Source organism: Lontra canadensis, unplaced genomic scaffold, assembly GCF_010015895.1.
Source record: "Lontra canadensis isolate GAN:19392208 unplaced genomic scaffold, GSC_riverotter_1.0 scaffold12, whole genome shotgun sequence".
Taxonomy (NCBI): domain Eukaryota; kingdom Metazoa; phylum Chordata; class Mammalia; order Carnivora; family Mustelidae; genus Lontra; species Lontra canadensis.
This window is the reverse complement of record NW_022631006.1, coordinates 9,491,844-9,510,187: the sequence shown is the minus strand read 5'-3', so window position 1 is coordinate 9,510,187 and position 18,344 is coordinate 9,491,844. Positions and strand designations below refer to the sequence as shown.

General features: G+C 39.6%; 1 protein-coding gene across 7 annotated transcripts in view; it reads right to left on the bottom strand.

Moving 5' to 3' along the window:
* MYO5A (myosin VA) overlaps positions 1 to 18,344 on the bottom strand; it is a 185,942-nt gene that overhangs the window by 35,800 nt on the left and 131,798 nt on the right. For all 7 annotated transcript variants that reach the window (XM_032856449.1, XM_032856451.1, XM_032856452.1 and 4 more), the window contains exons 23-27: positions 17,593 to 17,686; positions 14,747 to 14,895; positions 10,162 to 10,275; positions 2,642 to 2,785; positions 2,136 to 2,189 (exon numbers count right to left, since the gene is read on the bottom strand). In XM_032856449.1, coding sequence (XP_032712340.1) covers positions 2,136 to 2,189; positions 2,642 to 2,785; positions 10,162 to 10,275; positions 14,747 to 14,895; positions 17,593 to 17,686 — 555 coding nt within the window. The remainder of the gene's footprint in view (positions 1 to 2,135; positions 2,190 to 2,641; positions 2,786 to 10,161; positions 10,276 to 14,746; positions 14,896 to 17,592; positions 17,687 to 18,344) is intronic.

Sequence of the window (18,344 nt, the reverse complement as noted above, 5' to 3'; positions counted from 1 at the left end):
TCAAGACCAGACTCTACAAGTTGATAGTAAATCTCTTAACTGTTCTAAGCCTCAGTTTAATAATCTTTAAAAAGGAAATAACTTATCTCACAAGTCGTGACAATGACTAAATAAGATAAGGTGTAGGAAAAACTTTTCAAACTGTAAAGTAAATATGATGTATTATTAGTCAAGTATTTATTAAATTTATTAAATGAAGAGTTCTAACTATCTTCAAGGGAAGGGGTTGATAAAGGAACTGTGGGTTGGAGAGCATGGAGGACAGGCATTCTCTATACCAATGTTACTTGGCCTCAAAAGGAAGCCATAATCAGCAGTTCCAGACCATGGAAGTGGCAAATCCACAGATGACAGGGTCCTATTAATGTAAATTATGTTCCATGTCACACTATTAGGAAACAATGTATCAGGACTAGACTTGAAGTAATATTACTGAAAAAAAAAAAAACAAAAACCCACAAACATCCTCACGACAGTTCAGCGGGACCGTAGGAATTCTTAAATACACGTAAGTGCTTAAAATAATGAGTTTCCTTACACTATTTTGTGGCTTTTCTAACTCTTAGACTTGGCTATAATCATAAACCTCACTGTAGTTTTCTAGCTGTTCTAGACTATAGTTTGCAAAAGGAGAAAACAGTAAAAAATAAACACAAGCAGAAAATGTCTGAAAAAGATAAATTTAAAACTAATAATTTAATTAACAACCTAGAAAACTTTTAAAGCTGGAGGTGCCTTGCTAGCTGATAACCTGATAGCTCAAACTTCACAGGGCTCAAAAAGTTCTAATTCTGGGGAGCAAAGGAAGAAGCCTAGTAAAGAACAATCTATCCTGATTTTATTTTTATTTATTTTATTTATTTATATTTTAAAGTAAACTCTACGCCCACCGTGAGGCTTGAACTTACGACCCTAAGATCAAGAGTCACATGCCTTACCAACTGAGCCCACCAGGTGCCCACAACCTATTCTATACGCAGGAATGGGCTCTTGTTTGTTTGTTTGATACCTCAACTCTTGGGTTACCCAAGATGCTTTGTATTCCAGGAACTCCTGTTCCTTCCTAATCAGAGTCTTTCCCATGTTCAGCTGCTCTTGGACACATAGTACCAGCTAGATAGCCTTTGCCTTCAACCATTAAGGAGACAATTCTCTACCTTCATCTTTCTCCTCCCAACAGTTGCTAAAAAATAAGTTAGAATACATCTCACTCTAATACCTAGCAAACTAATACCTAGCTATCTTTCTCTATAAGTACATAGTTTCAGTGGGGTTTGGTGGTTAGAGTGTGCTCTAAACATACGTGCCAAAGATATGTATGTTCACATCCTGTTCCTGTCAGTTCCTAGTGGGGTGATCTTAGGGCAGTTACTTGTATCTCTTAACCTCAATTTCCTTATCTGTAAAATGAGAACTAAAATACTGACTTGCAGGATTACTGTAAGAATTAGAGCTAGGTTGCCGGGGGGGAGGGATGTAGGGAGAGGGTGGCTGGGTTATGGACATTGGGGATAGTATGTGCTATGGTGAGTGCTGTGAAGTGTGTAAGCCTGACGATTCACAGACCTGTACCCCTGGGGCTAATAATACATTATATGGTAATAAAAAAAAAAAGAATTAGAGCTGATATGTACAGTAAAGGCATTTAAAAATGATGAGCATAATGATCGCAGCCAACATTTGCTGGGTACTTACTACATGCTGGGCATTATTCTAAGTAGTTTATATGAAATACTTTATATAATCCTCATGACAGTCTTATAAACAGTATCATTATCCCCATTTCATAGATGAGAAAACTGGGGCACAGAAAAGATACATAACTTGCTTACAGCCATATAATGGCAGATCTAGCATCTGAACCCAGGCAGTCTGTCACTAGAAGCAATGTCCTTTACTACGTTCTATAGCCTCAAATGGTGGCCACTGCTTCCGTTTCTGCTTAGACTGAACTCAAGCTTATATGGAAGAGATTCTACAAAAAGAAACAACACAAGCCTAGAAGTAATGCCTGAATAAGGGTGAAGCTAGAACCTTGGGTGCCTTTAAGGATGTTCTCTGTGAAAAAGAGAAACTCTGAGCAGGTCGCTTGCTAAAACAAGATATTCGAAGCCTTGGGCAGAAACTTCCATTACCTTGAGTGACTCATATTCCAGTTCTGCACCTCTAATTTGTGGTCTTTCTTCTTCCTAGGGAAAGTGTAGAGTTAAAAACTTTATAAGTAAGTAGTTATACTTCAATTGTCACTTTTTAAAAAAAGATTTTACTTATTTATTTATTTATTTATTTAACAGAGAGAAAGAGAGAGAGAGAGATCACAAGTAGGCAGAGAGGTAGGCAGAGAGAGAGGAGGAAGCAGGCTCCCTGCGGAGCAGAGAGCCCGATGTGGGGCTCGATCCCAGGACCCTGAGATCATGACATGAGCCAAAGGCAGAGGCTTAACCCACTGAGCCACCCAGGCACCCCTAACTGTCACATTTTCACTCAGTATTTCTTTGCTCTGCAGAAAACAGTGAGGAGAATTTAGCCCTGGCAACACGAATCAAACGCTGTAGGGATAAAGTACTTGTGGGCTGAGCTGCAGGACAAGCCACGCCCAGAGCTGAGTCTGCAGGTGGCCTTAGGGTGGGGCTTCGCGCACCTTGGCTTTGCTGCGCAGCACCTGCTCCTCCTTGCGGTCCAGCTCATCCTGCATCACCTGCTTCTCCTGCTCCAGCTCTGTGACCCTCTTCTGAAGCTTGAGGAACAGTGACATGTCCAGAGGCACCTTCTTCTCACTTGGCTCCTAAACCCCAGAATCAGAAGATGGTCAAGCCAATGCGGAAATAATGACCAGTGCAATAGAAAGTCAGGCTAGCTTACGGAAGAAATATACATGGCCAAAGAATGACATGTCCACACACAGAGCTAATGAGTAGAGGTATGCAAATTAAACAGTGAGGTGCTACTTTTCCCCTGTCAAATTGGCAAAGATCAATAGTGCCATGTGTAAGTAACAGTGTCTTAGATAATACGTGTGGAAGCATAAGTAGGCCTTTTAAAAGGGCAAGTTAGCTGTATTTATTAAAATTTAAAAGTGTATGCCCTTTAACCTAACAATATACATTTAAGAACTATCCTACAAAAATTCTTACATAAGTACACAAGAATGTATGGAAAAAGATGTTCACTGCAGCATTTTTTATAATTGTAAAAAACTGGAAAAAACCCACATGTCAATCAATAGAAGAGTGCTTAAACTATAGTGTAATCAAACTAAAATATTTTATAGCTGTTAAAAATGTAAATAGATATATATGAGTGGATAAATATATCCTAGATAAAATTATTAAGTGGAATACACAAGTTGCTAGCCACTACTTATATTATGATCTTATTTTTGTTAAAAAATCAAATGCACGTGACTTTTAAAAAAATTTTTTTAAAGACCTTATTTATTATTTGACAAAGAGAGAGCACAAGCAGGGGAGCAGCAGGCAGAGGGAGATGGAGAAGCAGACTTCCCACTGAGCAGGGAGCCCAACCCGGGGCTCAATCCCAGCACCCTGGGATCATGACCTGAGCCAAAGGCAGTGACTTAACCAACTGAGCCACCCAAATGTCCCTGCACATGACAGTTAAATATACCTAGAACATGGCATACAGAAATCTAGAAGGCCATCAGTGGTTATCTTGGGGAATGGGAGGTACTATGGGAAAGTTTCATTTTCTCCTTTACACATTCTGTATTTGAATTGTTTACAATGAGCATGACTACTTTTCTATTCAGGAAAAATGATTTTTGAAATGGTGAAGTGCCAGCATAAATATATTGAGATCATACAGAGGAAACTGGAAAACTAAAACATTAATAAATGTTAATAAAGTGAAAGATAACCTAGGAGCATCTGAAAAGTATGTCAGTTGGTTCTAGAACAGAATCACAGTGAGAGCTACTAGCGTAAATAAAGATGGACTAATCAAAGCTGAACAAATGGAAAGAGTAACCACCATCATGGAAGTTCTGAGACTGCCAAAAGTGTTCTACCTTGTTGACTTCGGGTTTGAACTTTTTTGAGGTAAGAAGAGAAAGAATTGTGTCATTAGATTTAATGGAGATGATAAAGAGTCTCTTTGCCTCTTTTTGTTAGAAAGAGAGAGAACAGTAACAATAAATTAGATGGACAAAGTATAATTTTTTTTAACATGTTACTTATTTTTCAGAGAAAGAGAGAATGAGAGCACAAGCAGGGGGACCCGCAGGCAGAGGGAGAAGCAGGTTCACCACTGAGCAAGGAGCTGGATGTAGGACTCAATCCCAGGACCCTGGGATCATGACCTAGGTGGAAGGCAGACACTTAACCAACTGAACCACCCAGGTGTCCCAGTCAAAGTATAATTCTTAACTGATTAGTGTGTCTTATACGTCAAATTGTCAATTTTTTAAAAGATTTTTTCAGATACAAAAGCAAAATAAATTTTTTTTTTTTCTTTTCAAGAGAGGGGAGGAGGAACGGCAGAGGGGGAGGGAGAGAAGGAATCTTAAGCAGGCTCCATACCCAATGTGGAGCCTAATGTGGGACCAGATCTCACAACTCTGATATCATGACCTGAGCTGAAATCAAGAGTTGGACACTTAACCAACTGAGCCACCCAGCAGCCCCCCAAATAAACTTTTATAGAAAGTTTAGGAAATAAGTACAAAGAAGAAAAATAAAGCCATAATCACATCTCCAGAGAAAACCTATAATTTTTGTCAAGTCTTTTTTCTATAGATTTAAGTAATTGGAATATTTTCATTATAATTTTATATTGTCTTTTAAATTTGGCATTGTACAACAAATGTTTTCCAAATTTATGATGTATTTGAAGCCATAATTTTTAATAGCTATACTAACATGCGTACCATCATTTGCTTAGCTATTACCTATCTTACTGATGGACACTGAAGTTGTTTCTAATTTTTTGCTATTGAAATATACTAAAATAAATATCCTAGTGATAAATACCTAAATATTAATGTTTTTAAGTCTGCTAAATCAGTTTACACTTCCATCAAGCAACCACCACCTTGCCTACAACAAGGACTGCTATGAATTTTTTTAAATGGCTTAATTGATAGACCAAAAGTATATTTAATTATAGTTTTAATTTACATTTCTTTGCCTTTTATTGAGGTTGAATTCTTTTTTTATATTTATTAGCTATCTTCAGGGTTTTTTTTTTTAAGACTTTTATTTATTTATTTGACAGAGAGAGAGCGAGAGAGGGAACACAAGCAGGGGGAGTGGGAAAGGGTGAAGCAGGCTTCCTGCTGAGCATCGAGCCTGATGCAGGGCTCAATCCCCGAACTCTGGAATCATGACCTGAGCTGAAGGCAGAAGTTTAGTGACTGAGCCACCCAGGAGCCTAGCTATCTTGTGTGAATTCTTAGGAGTGCCAAATTAAATGTTACTCTAGTTTTAAGACATCGAAGAAGAATCAGTTAAACTAAGAAGTGGGGCATTTATCTGTAGGATATCAGGTCATTTACCCACAGACTAGTTAGACCTAACTATTTGTTCAAGTTCTATAATGTTCAAGAATAAGAAAAAGTTTAAATATATGATCTTCTACATAGAGTCTGTCCTGACTACCGTATGGTAACTAATATGACATTTAAAAAAAGAAGAAGAAAGTCTGTCCTGACTGACAGAACAGACATAATACCCTGCCTGAACGTGAAATTACTATAGATTTTCATTCCTATAAAAACTCATTTCTATACATCCCCCAAATACTTGTATTTTAGCTTATTTACAATGTAAACATTCCATTCATCTGTTTTTAATGTTTGTTCATCCATTAATGATGAATATGTCTCTGAAAATTTTAATTACTTTATCTTTCTTTACACTGTAATATAAGACTTCACCTCCTAACTTCCTTCTTTGTACTTAAGATATCATCATTTGGGAATCATCCCTATCAATCTTGAATGGGCATTTTTGTTTAAAAGGAATCTTCTCATTTAAATGGGTCAGGGTGGGGAGACTGCATGGCTCGGTCATTTAACTCTTGATTTTGGCTTAGATCATGAGATCTCAGGGTTGTGAGATTGAGCTGGGGTGTTGGGCTCCATGTTGGGTGTGGAGCCTGCTTATGATTCTTTCTCTCTCTCCCTCTTCCCCCGACCCTGCCCAGACTAGTGCTCACTCATTCTCTCTCTAAAAAAGAAAAAAAATTTTTTTTTTAATTTAAAAATGGGATGGGGTAACTTTTTAGATATTAACAAATACTGCATAAAGAATTAGTTGACTACTAGATAAAAACAAAATTCTACAGAGATGGAAGAATAAAAAAAATATTATCTGACAACTGCAAAATTGCTTAGGCATAAGGACTGGTAATAATTTAAGAGTGCTCTGCATGGTATCCATTCTTATCTGTAGTGATGTATCTAATCAGAGAGATAGCATTGATCTTCTCAGTGCCACATGAGCAAGAAGGAAGATAGGGCCATCTGGCTCAGAGAAGTTTCTGGGGTTTTGCTTTCCTTTCCTTCCTTAGAAGGGACTTTATTGGGGTACCTGGGTGGGTCAGTAGGTTAAGCCTCTGCCTTTAGCCCAGGTCATGATCTCAGGGTTCTGGGATCAAGCCCCACACTGGGCTCTCTGCTCAGCAGGGAGCTTGATTTCCCCCCAACCCGCCCCCCACTGTCTGCCTCTCTGCCTACTTGTGATCTCTCTGTCAAATAAATTAATTAAATCTTTAAAAAAAAAAAAAGGAGAAAAGAAGAAGGGACTTTATCATCCAGTCCTTTTCTAAGAGAGCGAAGCTTTGAAACTGACCTAAAAAATCCTGGTCTCTCATCTGAGGAAAATCCAGAAGACAAGAGAATGTATTCACAAAATTACCAGCATAGGTCTTCAGTCCTTCTGGAATTATTGTTAACAACAGCTGAGAAGGTTGTGGTGATCCTTTACTTGGCTTTCATGGGTGTGAGGAAGCTCAGGGGCAGAAGCAGAGCTGGGATAATGAGCTGATGGCTACTAAGAAAGGTGCATAACAGAGCAGAGAGAAGCAAAGCTTCCAAAAGAATGCTTGGACCCTGAGGTGCTGTGGGCATGGGAGGGCTGCACAGCAGGTGGAGCTGGCAGGTGACTTCTCCAGAGGGAAACAGCCATGCAGGTGCCAGTCTGACTTGTGAACAACAAATCACAGGTTTGGCAAAGCTAGAAAGATATCAGTTCTTTTTTATATCCAATTTTGCTATTATTACATGTCTGAAGTTGGAATTCTGTGTTCCAAAACAGTCTGAAAAACTCCTATTTTAAATTAAAAAAAAAAAATCAACTAACTCATAACCAAGAGGAAGCCCATTATTTTCCTGGCACCAGATTCTGAACGAGCTACCTGGGAATACTACACAAAGTAGGAGGTGCTCCTTTACTTTGTTAGGTGCAATCCGTAAACCTGGCTGTTGGAGAAACACTTGCAGGGAGAAACACAAACCTGGAAGTCAAAGGAATCAGAAGTGCAAGTTCACAGCCATAGCCTTAGTCTGATACTCCTCTCCCACCCAACTTCCCTTCTGATAATCAATTTCTCTTTTTCTATTACCAGTTTTACAGATTTTTATCTTTCTGGTCCTGACCACACCCAATCAAAATTATAGGACAATCTCTGGAAACCTGTTTATTAGAACAAAAACATGGATTTATTGGACACTTACTATGTATCAAACACTGTTATATGTACTTTATAGGAACTATCTCGATCTTCAGAACATCACTCTGAAGTCAGATAATAATCATAGCCTCTCACTTCACAGACGAGGAAACTGAGGCACAGAGCGACTGAGGCTCAGGCTACGGACTCAGTTCCAAGGAGGAGAGTTATTATAGTCTGTCCAGTGGCCAAGATAATCCTTCTAACCAGAGCCGGCCACATTTCAGATACATGCACTTAGTCACAAGGAGGAAAACGACTAGTTCAGTGAAAAGCCTTTCCCATTCCTGAGATACTTCCAGGTGTATGACCCACTGCCGATGGTTAGTGCATGTGAAGGACAATACACAATACTCCAGACCTGCCTGCGACCTCTAGAGCACAGTTCATCCTTCATTATTCAAAACACATGAGCAATATACTGAATCCCACTCTAAGCTAACTCTCTCTTTTTCTTTTTTTTAAGTAGTTTCTATGCCCAGAGTGGGGCCTATCAAGGGGCTTGAACCACAATCTTGAGATCAGACCTGAGCAGAGATCAAGTGTTGGATGCTTAACCAACTAAGCCACCCAGCTGCCCCTAAACTAACTCTTAATTTGAGAAAAAGTCAGCAGAAATACAGGTGAGAATTAGAAACAAGAAGGTTAACTCTCCCCTCAAATCTAAGAATTTGGACAAACTTGAAAAGAGTAGAGACACTGACTAGTAAAAATTAGGTAAAGCACAGAAGAGTTTTTGATATTAAAAACATAATGTCCTTAATCAAATATATCAATAAGTCTCTTTGTCCTGATTTTAATACAAAATAACCTGCAGTGGACACAGCCGTTCTGTCACAGCTTTCCGGGCCCTAGCAGGAGTTGCTCAAGCTGTGTTACACTGGCACTGACAGTTCGTAGACATACTTCCCTCGGACTGCTGGGAGTGAGTATCCCATGAAGACCCACTGGATGCAATCCTAAAACTGTCAGATCCACCGGAGGCTCTAAATCCACTAGAGGTTGTAATTCTGAAACCTTCAAAGTCTAACTTTGGGGTGGTCTCCAAAGATGGTTACTAGGGATTGCTCTCAACGCAAATGTCTTTTCTCCTATCAAGAAATGAGGTCTACTCCCTTTCCACGGAGTCTGGGCTGGCCTGGTAATTTGCTATGACCTAGAATGTGGCAGAACTGACACAGAGCTGGTTCTGGGCCTGGCCCCACAAGACCTGGCATTTTTTGCTCTTACACTGTCTGAGTGCATTCACCATGCCACTGAACAGAGAAGTTGCTTGCAGAGGCCCAAGGTCCTCTTCCTTGGGCTGGGATGCAGGGAGGTGCATCCCATGTGCAGCAGGAGAACCTCCCAGTCAGAATTCAGAGTGTGAACATGAATAAACTGCTGTGGTTTGAAACCACTGAAGTTTGGGATGGTTTGTTACACAGCAGTGAATGACTGGCACCACCGCTATCCCACTGTACAGTGACCATCCTGCTCCATCAGTGGTCAGCAAGCTAACGTTAGCTACAGAGAGAAACGGACTGGAGAATCACAGTGTAAAATGACCGGATGCAAGGAAGCAGACAGAGCATGAGGCTTCAAACAGCCTCGGTTAGAATACTGGCTCAGCTACTTACACGCTGTGACCTTGGATAAGTTAACTTAGGGTTCTTGTATGTATGATTCCAACTATATGATACTTTTCCTAAAAATGAACAGAACGAGATGGCAGAAACTCTTCATTCCTGAGTAAAACTAAGACAAGAAAGGAAAGAATCATTCAGTTTTCTTTGGCTGTTCTGCCAGAAGCAGTCTATTTCTGACTTGGCCATTTTCTCAGAATATGATATAAAAATAGAAGAGTAGTGCCTGAATTATGCATTAGTGAAACTAATAGCATGTTTGAGAAGAAGATCTGAGAATTGGTTTGGGAACAATCTAACTTAAAGTCACTGTACTCTTGGAGTTACAGTAATGTGCTATTTTGGTTTCATACCACATAACACAAACACTAAGGCAGATGTATGAGCTATTTTCTTACATTTTTGTGGACAAATATTACATTGGTAAAAACTGTCATCAAACGGAGGCAGCAGTCTTGCTAAACTCTTGGGCATTGGTTATTTATAATATTCAAGGACAAAAGACTTATTATTAAAATAATCTGCCTCTGTCTGAAATTCATAACAGGCTGTGTTTTTTTGTAATGGGGTATGTTAAAACTACAAAAGTGAAAATCTGGTTTTCAGAATTACATTAAAAATTAAAATGTCTATTGATCAAAAAAATCTATAAGTATATATGTACATATAAGAAAATATAAGTAATAATTAATAAGCTAATTAAGCACCCATTGATCACTTACAAAATATAAAGAGTTTGAAACAACTATTACATTTATAGGCAAATGAGCTCTGTTCTGCAGTAGAAATGTTCTCTCTGAACGGCATGGTCACATCCTACTTGTAGTGACAGGTATCTAAAATGTACCTCTGTCCTCAACGGCAGATCTTCGCTTTCTGCAATTTCAGAGCTAAAGGTGTATTCGGACTCATTGCTGCTATGGGTGGAGTCTGTTCTCTTGTGTCCAGGCTTGGGCACATTCTGCAAGGCAGATAAACCATGTATAGTTAACATAATATAATTAAACCAGTTATAGTAAAACAGCACTCACTTCAACTTGGTTCTAATCCCCACTCACTGACTTGCTGTTCTCATACCCAGTGCGTTCCGTGTTGTCCTTAACACACACTCACAAAAGGGTCACTTTCTGAGCTCCTCAGAGAGAAAGATGCACCAGCAGGGCACGACAAGAAAAGTCACAAAACCAAATGCTCAAACAAAAATCATCTATGATTATTAGCAGAGTCCCCTTTGAGTTGTTTTGTTTTTAAATTTCATTTATTTATTTATTTGAGAGAGAGAGAGAGGAGACACATGAGCAGGATTAGGGGCAGAAGGAGAGGGGGAAGCAGACTCCTTTCTGAGCAGAGAGCCTGACACAGGGCCCGATCCCAGGACCCTGAGATCATGACCTGAACCAAAGTCAGATGCTTAACCCAATGAGTCACCCAGGAGCCCCTGCTTTGGATTTCTTAAGTTGTGAATGGCCAGTCACACTGGGTGAAGTGTAGGTATATAATGCCTCAGCAATCAAACATTGAGTTCAGTGTTGCAATTAAATAAAACTTAGTAAAAAGTTCATGAAATATGTTTAATGATAGCATCATCATTCTTACTCCATTGTATTTGAGCACAAATGGAAAAAAGGAGAGGGGTTCTACATAGGTGACTATAATTTCTGTCACTTTTGTGTATGAACTTGAATCTCAGGATTCGGCAGTGGGAAGGAAGAGCCATGCAGGAGAGGTAAGAAAGTTGCTCCAGGAACCCTCTGACATCCTGGGGTTATTAATTCAGGAGTTCAGGTGACATTTCTATGACATGTGGTACCTATGAGATTAGCATTCAGAATGCTGATGGAAAACAGAGAAATTAAACAATTGCAGGGGTTAGAGAATGACTTGAAGAGAGAAGCAATAAAAAGGCTGGATTTTGTGCCCCTCACTCCTAGGGTCCCCACTGCAAAAGAGGTAGAAAGTTTTAGTGACCTGCATCTCACAGGGTTACTGGCTCTGGGAGCTTCAGAAGGACCTCTGGAAGCTTTTCTGACCTGTCCAATTTCCTTTACTCTTCCCCCCAGCCACAGGAAGAGCCAGAGTCCCAAAGAGCTTCTCTGCCTCTTTCTCTCCCATGTCCAGCTTACAGAGCAGAGCAATCCATATGACCAAAGAAAAGCCAGCAACCAGGGCCAGAGGAAAGCCTGCCACCCCAACCTGTACTCCAGTACATAAGGAAGACCCAAGAACCCCGGAACTTCTGAAACTACCTAGAAGCTAGGGTACACACTAAAAGGAACAGTCACCCCACATAAAGTCAAAGGCACTTGGATTTACTGTGTACGTACACAAACAACCTCACACAAATTTCCTAGCCAACAGTTGTATGGGAAGGTGAATATTAATAAATTCGTTGTACCATTAAGAGAAACAGATACGTCCTCAGAAATACCCGGACAAAGTTTTTTTAATAAGCTTATTAAAGATGAGTGAGACCTCTATTTTCCCTCAGGTGTGTGTCACTAAACAACAAATACCTTAAGGTTTGAATAGAGGCAACACTGTATATTTGCTATTTAATGTAACTTCTGGATACAAGGCAGTGGTTAAATGCTCTGGGTCTGAAGTAAGAGGGAGCTGGGTAGGAATTCCAGGTCTGCCATTTATGTGCCCCTTGCCCAGCTTCTCCAGGTCTCACTTTCATCATAAGGAAAAGGTGAATAATAGTATTATCTGCCTAATAGGGTTTATGTGAAGATTAAATAGGATAGTGCAAGTAAAGAGTTAGCATACTGCTTGGCATATAACAAGGATTCAACTCATGTTGCAGACTGCAATTGTTTAATTTCTCGGTTTTCCATAAGCACTCTGCACGCTAATCTCATAGGTACCACATGTCATAGAAATGTCACCTGAAAAGATGCTCCATCACTGTTAGGACCCTGCAGTAAGGTGACAATAAGGTGACAACTCCCTTATGCCTGGCCTTGTTCCCCACGTTTTTAACCCATATGCTGTTCAATTACAAGAACAAACATCCTACTTGATCATCAAGTGCTCCTTCAAGATCTGTATCTCGTACGTCCTCTTTTAATCTGTCATGTCTCCAACAATTCCTTCTTTTCTTGAATCTGTTTTACTCCATCTGTCAAGGTTAATGACCCCATTGTTGACACGCTGGACTCCCTCCTTACTGGGGATGAATCGTGCAACACTTTACAAGCCTGCGTTCCATTGCCTCATTGCCCTTTCAGTGTCTGCTTGAATCTCCTTGGCCCTGGATTTAGTATCTTCTTCCTTGCCTCTACTCTACAACTGAATGTCCCTGGAGGAAAATCCTACAGCACTTCCTGGTATCAGGGCCAACAAATCTAGACCCTGGTAATCGGCGGCGTGAACTTTGGCCCCTGTGTTACTACACAGATCCCCAGAGGTCCTGCGGCAGTCTACCAGTTCCCCTCCCCAAAGTCTCCTGCCATCCATTTGAGGACTCCATTTACCACTAAGGCTTCCTAAGCACTGTGGCCGTAAGTGCTCCATCTGCAGAACAGCATCAATGAAATATGAGCCAAGTACCCATCTGTCATTTGTGAAGCTTCTACCTACACATTAAAATAAGATATTGCTATTATTTAATTAATCTTAAATTATAAAGTCCATTTTTTAATTCTCTGCAATTCTTGGCAAACATCTTAAAGACTGCAATCTTGGCTGCGTCTGGAGCTGGGAAAGGAGACCTACTGAAGAGTAGGTCTCAAGCAGTAGGAAGCAAGCAGACTCTGATCTTCCTTCCTCTGCTATTTTCCTTTTCCCTCCCTCTGCCCATTTTGTCAACCAAGGGGAATGACAATGAGTCACAGGCACACTGGGGAGAGGAACTTGATTACATCTTTTTTCTACAACATTGCTGGGAACAGAATGGCTAGCAGGCAGAGACTTGCCCAGTGGGAAAGAACATCCCTGCTAAGTTGCTGGAGGATGGCCATTACTGCTGGAGGGTCTTTTCTAGACATGGCTACCTCTCTAAGGAGGAGACCCATTAACCTCACAGATATTTCCCGGCATGTGCTCAGAAAGTGATGACTACATGGCACATGTTTCTCTCATTTAATTTTCTGAGGTTCCCAAGGATGGCAGTATTATTTTTTTTTTAAACCAGGCATGCAGTACTAAAGAATCCAGGAAATTCTGTAGGAGAAACAATCTCTTTGTTTCAACTAGTGATTCCTACATTTATATGATCCTGATCATTTCTTTTCCCAATGCCACTTAATATCCCAAGTAACTAGTGGCTCTCGAAACACCTTATAGGACACGAAACTTAGCTCTAACTATAATCAAAGCATAGATTCTTCACAAATATTGGCATAGTTATTCAGTAAATAGAATTAAAATACATCCAAGAATGGAACTCTGGGGAGCATGATATTCCAATACAGAAGAAAAGGACTCTAACAAAGAAAGCTAAAAATGGGAGAATGTGAAGGAGGAAAGATTTCAACAAGGCCAAGTGCAGCAAGGAGATCAAGGAAGACAAGACATACTGATTTGTCCTTCTGGTTTGTCAGTAAGAGTAACGGTGACCTACTCTTATTTCTAATTTCGTTTTGTCACATATAAATCATTGCTACCGATAGAGTAGCAAGGTTTGAAATAACAGTCCAATTGTGGAATGTAAATTAGCTTTTTAACCTCTTTGAGACCAGGTTTTCTCTCTTCCAAGTGACAAATTGATTTCATTTGTGTTACATAATCTCCTTCATTTTGACTTTTTAAATGTTACATTTTTAAAAACGTTGTCAAAGGGTCTAGATAGAAGCAAATATTCTATGCCACAGATCTCAAATTATCTTGTTTTTATAAGAGATATTTCAGAGCATTTCTAGCTATTTGTACCATGAGGTTACCCTCAAGGCTGATACTTACAGGGAACAAGACAGCTAGGGAACACTTTGTCTCCTGACAGTAGGATAAGTAGAACAGAGAGACTGTGTAGAACTATTAAAAGTACAAAAGGTATGTTGGTAGATGGAGAGAGTTCTTGAAATAGATAAGATAATTTGTAAAAATAGAGACTGAATTTTCTTTTTGTAGGAATCTATCTTTGCAATCACAACAAAAACCAGTAAATACTCAATTATATAAATATTTGTTTTATATGAAAATTTTACATGAAGTCACCCAGTATATATGACAAAGTGTATGGCCCAGTCTTTAAAGTGTTTGACTTTACAAAGTATTCACAAATAAAGTTAGATGATTTGCAGGATTTGCTTTACAACAACTCAAACCATTGGACAATGTGCAAAGGAGGGTAGAGTAGGGGTAGAAATGTGTTGACCATTTTGGAATTGGATCATGAGTACATGAAGTACATGGGATTCATTCCACTGTTCTATCTGCTTTTGTATGTGCTTAAATATTTTCATTTTCAAAAAAGCAAGTGTTTGACTCACCACCATCAGAGTCATCTCTTCCTTGAGGTCATCATATCGTTCTTCTAAGCGACTGAACTCATTCAGAAGGTTCTGGTATCTCAGCCTTTCATCATTAAGATCGAGTTCCAGTTGTTTCGTTTCTTCTACTAACTTCTTCTCCATAGTCTCTGAAAGAAAGAAGATGGGAAAGCATAACAAAGATGGCTCTCCAGAATTCAACAGGACAAACATGTTCACTGACTTCCAGTTTCTCTGCAAAGTGTTTTACTTCTAGCGCCACAAACTATGAAGAGTATCTTACTGAATATAGGGAAAGAGCAAATATGACCAAAAAAAAAAAATAGTTTGTGAATAACAACAATCATCTACTGAGTTCTTCCATGTGCTAAGGATTCAGTGCCACTAGATCATTCACTGGTTATAGCATAACCTTGATAAACTTTCACCGGGCATTGTTTAGTAACTAAAGTATTCTTTATTTCAATATTCTGTTTCAGGCTATCATAAAATTCTTTTGTCCAAATTAGTGTACTCTGTCAAAAAGTCAGAGATACTCCTCAGATCTCTGAGGCAGCAGTGACTTCTTAGCGAACCCAGCTGTGTCCTATGTCAACGCTCTGCTCACCTCACTCTCTAGCCTGAGATCTTACAATATTTCCAGCATGTTGACCCTCCACAGTCCTATCACTCCCCCATTTCTAACCAGATAAGACCCCCATGCCTGGCCATCTGTGTCACATCTCTTGTGTGTTGCTGGGGGTACCTCGACCTTTCCATTTACCACCCCGCTCTGCTGTCTCTGTTGCTAGTGGCTCACATTTGCCTGGAACGTCATCTGGAGATAGGAGATGAGCTCCTGACTGCAGATAAAGCAAAGTAAACAGCCTCAGATCTCAGCTGTATGTTTTACCTAAATAAGCCAACCAGTCACATTTATAAATATTAAGCTTCCTAACATTTACATGGCCCATTTTATTCTCATGTTTCATTGCTAAATCTTAGCCTGCCCTGCCTGCTCCAACTGCTTCACCATTTCTTTCTCTTGTAGTTCTGTAAGGGTGAGGGCTGCAAGTGTCTTGTCACAACTGCTTCCCTGGTGCCCACCACAGTGCTTCCCTAGTGTAGGGCTTTAATAATGTGTGAGTGAAGGAATGAAAGAATTTCTCCTCCCTATCACATTCCATAAATTTCCTTTTATTCTTACCAATTTGCAGAATTGGTCTTACCAATTTGCAGAAGCTGCCTAAGGCTACCAAGAAATCTTCCCTAGGCAAATCTCATGTTAGTTCTTTGTTCTTCTCATACAGTTTCAAGTATTCTTGTCATTCTGGATCTTTCCATCACATTCTGCATCCTCGCAGCCTTCTTTCCATGTCTTTAGTGACTGTTTTTAATATTCCCTATCAACTTTTTTTCTAGTTTCTTTTCTTTGCCTTATCCCTTACTTGTGGTCATCCTATAAGGCTTAATTCCAGATTTCTTCTCTTTCCTTTAAAATATGCCTTTTAACTGGGAGGGAAGACATAGTGGGGGGAAAAGCACAAGGGGTTCTCTTATCATCATAGCTTTAATGGATATCTTAAGGCCTATTTCTTCCTGTCGCTAATCTTTTTTTTTTTTTTTAAGATTTTATTTATTTATTTGACAGAGAGAGATCACAAGTAGACAGAGAGGCAGGCAGAGAGAGAGAGAGAAGCAGGCTCCCTGCTGAGCAGAGAGCCCAATGCAGGACTCGATCCCAGGACCCTGAGATCATGACCTGAGCCAAAGGCAGTTGCTTAACCACTGAGCCACCCAGGCACCCACTGTCTCTAATCTTTAACCTCAATTTGTTTTCAGCACATCCTACCTGAGATCTAAAATTTAACACTCTAACAACTGATCTCATTAATTTTACTCATAAATAGGTACTTTTCTCCCTCAGTTTCCTCATCAGTAATAATACACCGTTATTGTCATAATACATCATCTCAATACTTTAGAAAATTGTTATTCCTTTTTTGAATACCACATCAAAAAGGATAACATTCTGGTGATTCTCTTCATTTACTATATCCTCACGCTAATCCATCTCTTTCACTCTGTCTCCCCCACCAATTTCTATAGCTTCAACCCATATCTTCTTAGCCCACATTTATATACATGTAGACTCCTTGTAAATTACCATCATTCTTACCTATCTCACAAATAGCTAATAGAATAAATGTTCACATCTAGTTAGTTCTCTACTCAAAAAATTAGACTTGTCCTTTTTTTTAGGTGGAAAAGAGTAACTGATCTCGGGAGAATAATACCCATTGGTTTAGGAAAAAATAAATAAATACATATAGACACATACACATGTTAGCTCATGATTTCTTCCTAATTCAATAGTATCCTATAAGTCATAACCAATAAATCATACATGCAGAACAAAATTAATTTTTAAAAAAATTACATAGGATACTGACCATACATGAATTCACATTTGTGCATAGAAAGACCAAATTTATAAGTTCACCAACTAAATCAACCAAAATATTTACAGTGCTTGCCTCTTGGAACTTCTTAAATTTACTGATAACAATCTCAACTTTTTAAAACATTGCTGTTGTAGGGGCGCCTGGGTGGCTCAGTGGGTTAAGCCTCTGCCTTCAGCTCAGGTCATGATCCCAGGGTCCTGGGATCGAGCCCCACATCGGGCTCTCTGCTCGGCGGGGAGCCTGCTTCCCCCTCTCTCTCTGCCTACTGTGATCTCTGTCAAAACAAAAACAAAAACAAAAACAAAAACAAAAAAACACTGCTATTGTAACAAAGTTGTAACATATAAAACTTTGCTCTGAACTTGGCCGGAGTACAACAAGTTATACCCACGTGAGTCTTACCTGTCATCTCCTTAGCCTGCTCCACGATAAGATGATTGAGGGCCTCTTTTTCCTGCTTCAGCAAAGTATTTTCTTCCTTTAGACTTGATACCAGCTATAAAATAAAACAATCAACTCAGATGGCTGCAGTAGACAGAGGACGCCCCATACTGAACATAAAGACCACGCCACAGGCCCTCTTTACTGCCATTTCTTTGCCTAGGTCTGTCTAGTCATTTTTTTGAACTTGGCTCAAGCATTAACCCCTCCAGAGAGCCTTCCTGGAAACTCCTAGCAATTAGGTGTCTCTCCTACAGGATCCTGATGTGCCTTGGATGTGCCTCGTTATAGCCCTTAGAAATGATTTACTTTTACTTCCCTAATAGACCAGCAATTCCTGGAGAATGGAGAAAATTGCTGTTGTTTTACTTTGTACCTTGAGCATTTAGCAACTGTCTGGCACCTAGTAAGCATTTGCTCTTGAAAGAATGAAAATGCCTTCTCACCTCAAAAGCTTAACAAAAGCTTAGGTGTACTCATGATTCAGGTATTAAGAGAGATTAAGGAGGTTAAGAAAGATATGAAGGGCATTTTGGTTCTGGAATTCACTGGATTCCTTCTGAAGCTCCCTGCTGTCTGTCTTGCGGAAGAGAATTTCCCTTTCATCTCCTCTTAAGAGTTTTATAGGGTTGCAAACTAGTCCTTTTATTCCATGTTTAAGCATTGACCTTACAACAGTGTGAAAGTACTTAAATGTCACAAAACTGTACACT